This window comes from Urocampus carinirostris, chromosome 18 (genome assembly GCF_059441175.1).
Source record: "Urocampus carinirostris isolate Australia breed hairy pipefish chromosome 18, RoL_Ucar_1.0, whole genome shotgun sequence".
Taxonomy (NCBI): domain Eukaryota; kingdom Metazoa; phylum Chordata; class Actinopteri; order Syngnathiformes; family Syngnathidae; genus Urocampus; species Urocampus carinirostris.
In genome coordinates, this window is record NC_142366.1 from 13,835,283 (window position 1) to 13,840,200 (window position 4,918).

General features: G+C 39.9%; 1 protein-coding gene across 1 annotated transcript; it reads left to right on the forward strand.

Annotated features, from left to right (window-relative positions):
- Positions 1-230: 230 nt before the first annotated feature.
- On the forward strand, positions 231-4,245 carry rpl21 (ribosomal protein L21). Its single transcript, XM_088322107.1, has 6 exons — positions 231-389; positions 858-936; positions 1,014-1,075; positions 3,464-3,576; positions 3,873-4,023; positions 4,125-4,245. Exons 2-6 carry the CDS (start codon positions 870-872, stop codon positions 4,212-4,214), a joined length of 483 nt encoding a protein of 160 aa, XP_088178233.1. The 5' UTR covers positions 231-389; positions 858-869; the 3' UTR covers positions 4,215-4,245.
- Positions 4,246-4,918: the final 673 nt, after the last annotated feature.

Below are 4,918 nucleotides of genomic sequence, written 5' to 3' on the forward strand. Positions count from 1 at the left end.
TGTAATTTCTCATCACACCATGATTTAACAATAATTATAAAACATTTAGTGATAACCATATTTTATTTGGTCTAAAATGTGTAAAACATTCATATTTTACGAAGTTATAGTCCGTTTTTGTTCAGGCAAGTACAATGAGTAGCGCCAACGGTTGTACTCACTAATACGAACCTTTTAGTGTGATATATAATAACTTATGTGTTTTAAATGTCAATTTTACAGTCTAAAAACGTATTCAGTGTGAAGCTCGCAAAGTATAATATACAAGTGTAATATTTATTTTGTTCAGGCAATACTCTAGCACCCCTATTTGTCATCCTCACCAAAGCCGAGCTTGAGGTCCTGAAGTCTCTCTTTTCGCCATACCCGCCATCTTGTTGAGACCCGGGGTAAGATGTTCTCCGGTTAAAGTTACAATTTTTACCCTTAAAACAAAAACGTAACTTCACATTGGCCATTGTGTATGTGGTACAATGGCTGTTTCGTACGCGTATGTTGTAAGAAGGCTGTTATATGCTGTTAAAGTACAAAGTGTGTTAAGGCGTAGCTGCGGCGTGCTTGTCCATGTGGCCAAGGAAGGCAACACGATCTACATTTTTTTGTTTTTATAAGTACTTGACATTTATTGAGAATTAGTGGTTATTATTAGTGATTATTAACACAATTCTTAACACAAGATTCTAGAAGCTGTAGATGTCTACATGCGTCACATTTACAATAGCGCTACTTCGTAATCTAGTGTACACTAAGAGCCTTATCAAAACACTGAAGGATATAAAAGACATCCGAGCTTTCATTCATATATATATATATATATATATATAATACATATATATAATACTTATTTTTTCTTTCAGTAATCAGCCATCATGACTAACACCAGAGGAAAGAGGAGGGGGACCAGGTACATGTTCAGCAGGCCATTTCGCAAGCATGGTGAGTTTAGTCTGAATTTTGCAAATGCACTGCAATCCCCTGCAAACATGTGCTTAATTTTCGTTCTAATTTTCCAGGCCCAATCCCACTGTCCACATACATGCGCACCTACAAGAAGGGCGACATTGTTGATATCAAGGTAAGGATGTTGCATCTGGTGTGAAAAGTGTTGGACATATTCTTTTGGATTTTTGTGGCACTTGCTCATACTGTCTATGGGTCTCGTTCTAGAATATTTGGTATTCATATCCTCATTCCCATATACAGAAGTGCTGTCAATATTCAATATTTTGCTAAGTATTGACAGTGGCCCATCTTAAAAAAGTTTTGGATTTGATTAAGCAATAGCTGCCCCACGCCCTTGAAAGTCTGAATCTCTTTTTGTGCTATTAAAGGTTTTACTGAAAGTTTTAAATAATACACATTCAGGCGTTTTCAAAAACTTAATTTACTGTAATAAAAATACAAAGGGGAAGTTTGAGTTGTCAAATCCTTCTGAAGATCATAGGCACTCTTGGAGTTATATACTGCATATATTTATTTCTTAAGCTTACAATTGACATGCACCAATCGCCAGTGTCTGCCCTGGTTTAAGTTCTGCCTCATCGTTGATTCTTTAAAAAAAGTCAAATCTGTATAAGTCAGATTAAATGGTTTGATATGTTTTCTACTTTTGCCATTAAATCTTTAAACCTTTGTGTATAATGGAAATATGTCATCCTTGTGATTAAGAGCTATACAAATAAACATGATTTCACATCTGTAGAACTAACTCCTTTGAAATATAAAGTGTTCCTCAAATTGTTTTTTTTTATATTACAATGGTTTTGACAACCCCTAAAATTGAGGAAATTGTGGATGATGGATCGGTCAACTAAGCCATCAGTACACCCCTTAGATATTAATTTATCATATCTGGGGGGGAAAGTCTAAGCGTAGGTTCGAGACAAAATCGATAATCGTAAAATTGTATGAATTTTTCAGGTTATAAACAGTGCGTGTCAAACTCTGTTGGGGGGCTGGGGCCAGAACCAGGCTTTGTTCTGTAGTGTAACCTTGCGTGTAGTATTCTTATTATCCAGTCTATTTTAGTAGCCTACCCTCTAAGCATAACATGTTTATTTAAAAACAATAGGAATACAAGATGTTTGTGTTTGCCATTGAATGTGTTAACTGGTTTATTTGAACTGTTGCATGAATGCAATATTACACCCAAACCATCTCATCACACTGTACAAACCTGGTGGGAGCTGGGAACAACTACCGTAAATTCCGGACTACAGAGCGCACCTGATTATAAGCCGCACCTACCACATTTCGGGAGGAAAACCGATCTTGTACATACGCAAGCCGCTCCTGTATATTAGCCACATGCGCCCACATTGAAAATCCGCAATACAAACACGAAATTAACCCATACCCGAAACAGTCCCAAAAACACAGCCGGCAAAATGAACGGAAAATACACACATATTTACAAAGAAAGATGGTACACCGAGAGAGTTTTCAAAGCTTTAATAATATAACTTTCATCCCAAACCGTGTCTGTGAAGGGTAGCAAAACGCTACTACCAACATGCTCGCAACACAGTAAACAGTTCTGTTAAAAAAATACCGTGCTTGTAGTAAGCATGGTAAACCGTCCTCATCCTCCTCATAACTGAAGTCATTAAAGTCGTCTTCCTTCGGTATGGGAAAGAGACTTTGTCATATAGACGTCGTCCCACGCTCTCCCTTTTATCAAAAACACGCGAACGTCACGCTCGCTAAGTAAAGTTTAAGTGCGGTAGTTCTGTTTCCTTCTATATCGGACTCCTCGATTGCGTTAAGCTTGAATGTTGCGTCATGTGCCTTTCTTTTTGCAATTTACATGATGAAAATATGTCTACGGTAATTTAATTCGTGCACAAGCTAAGAAGTTGCAGTCTAAATCTTACATTTTGTACTCGAGCAGCGGCGCTCGTTAGAAAAATTACTTAAATTGGCTGCATCACTGAATAATAATAATAATAATAATTTCCTTGTATTGTCATTCTGTGTAACAATGTACACAGAACGAAATGTCGATTGCACCTGACCCGTTGTAGCGAGCCGATGCAGCCGCAGCCAACAGAGGGCGCCGCCGACCACTTTTTAAGTCTTAGGAATGACTCGGCCGGGGCGCGAACCCGAACAAGCCGCAGGGTTGAAAGTTTGGGGGGAAAGTAGCGGCTTATAGTCCGGAATTTACGGTATTTGCCTTAATTGTCTTACTGGGCGATAAGGTAACATTACATCAGATCAAACTACTAGGCTGGGCATATTAAAGCTGAGAGTATTTCCTTTACTGCCCTCCAGTGGCCAAAGGGAGCATTTGGATTGTATTTTCAAAATCCTAACTTTTGATAGAACTGATCAGAAATTTATTGCAGGTGGGATTAAATCCTCTAACTGGCCCTGTATTTGACATTGTTATTATAAACTGGATTTATTTTTATGTAGTCATTATTACTAACATTGTTACTGATGTGGGCACTTTTCCTTCCAGGGCACAGGTACCGTTCAGAAGGGTATGCCACATAAGTGCTACCATGGCAAGACCGGGCGGGTGTACAACGTCACCCAGCATGCTCTTGGCGTCATCGTCAATAAGCGGGTCAAGTAAGTATGGCGTGCTTGCACACTATAATAGATTCAATGATTGATGAGGTGTAGCAACCCCACATTCACTTTGCCACTGGAACAGTCTGTGTTCACTTTGGTCATTCGAGTGGGGGAAAGCACTTGGACCTCTGGCATCTTTGGTTTCAACCTTTTGTGGTGAAAAAGAGGCGCTTATGGGGTTACAACAAAAAGGGGGGAGAAATTGGGCGAGAACGTCAACAGTCATTTTGAGGGAAGAAAACTCCCGGTCTGTTTTCAAACGTTTTGTTTGCAGTTGATCTGTTTTCTCGCAGGGGTAAGATCCTGGCCAAGAAGATTAACGTGCGCATCGAGCACGTGAAGCACTCAATGAGCCGCGCCAGTTTCCTCAAGCGCGTCAAAGAGAACGACATCAAGAAGATGGAGGCCAAGAAGAACGGCACCTTCGTGGAGCTCAAGCGCCAGGTGGGACGGAATCCGCGCAGCCAAAAACATGATTTTGGGTCGCCTTATCGCCTGCGACCTGCTCACGATTGATTGTTGACGTGTGTTTTTGTTGTTTGCAGCCTGCTCCACCTCGCGATGCTCATTTTGTCAGCACCAAGAAGAACAAGCCTCAGCTGCTGGAGCCCATTCCCTATGAGTTCATGGCATAAAGAGCTTGTTAAAATAAATGTTTGTACACAATTATCGAATGCTCACGCCTCTTTTTTGTGAAGTTCATCAAAGGAGTGCAATATTCGTTGTTATGTAGTCAAGATTCAACGTGTTTATTGTCATATGCACAGGTGTTGCGTGCTGAATGTGTCTGTGGTGTAGTATTCGATCAGCGGCCGTTTTAAAGAGTGATAGCATGGGGGTACAAAGTTTTTAAGAGGGGTTGTCCTGCATTTCACACTCCTGTATCCCTCCGTCCTGAGGGTAGGAGAGAGAACAGTCTGTGTTGTGGGTGGGTGGGGTACTTAATTATAGAAGCAGCCCTCCTGTGGATTCTGCGGTGATATAGGCAGTGGAGTATTTCCAATGTATCTATTCAAATAAAAGAATTACTTATTGAAAGGTGATTTCAGCTGCTTGTTCCTCTCGTCTCCTATAATTTTGGAATCCAGGTTGAATTCAAACTTGTATGTTTTGGTGTGTTACTGTGATAGCTTAATTTAGAATTGAAGAAAAGATGCATCTTCTGAGTACACTTTTCCTACGTTTTGTTTGAAGTAAACAAAGCGCACGTTCTATCTCGAAAATTCATCAAAAAATGGAATGTAGCCGATTAAGTTGTCAGTAATTTTACGTCAGTACCACTAGGTGGCACTGTTAATCAAGTTAGTTTTTAGGCCTTGTTCTAAGAAAATCAATGCAC

Excerpts from the sequence above, each read along its gene's own strand:
- rpl21 (XM_088322107.1), top strand. The coding sequence starts at position 870 with ATGACTAACACCAGAGGAAAGAGGAGGGGGACCAGGTACATGTTCAGC. Across the intron at positions 3,577-3,872 it reads ATCGTCAATAAGCGGGTCAA|GGGTAAGATCCTGGCCAAGA; the intron begins GTAAGTATGGCG and ends GTTTTCTCGCAG. Across the intron at positions 4,024-4,124 it reads TCGTGGAGCTCAAGCGCCAG|CCTGCTCCACCTCGCGATGC; the intron begins GTGGGACGGAAT and ends TGTTGTTTGCAG.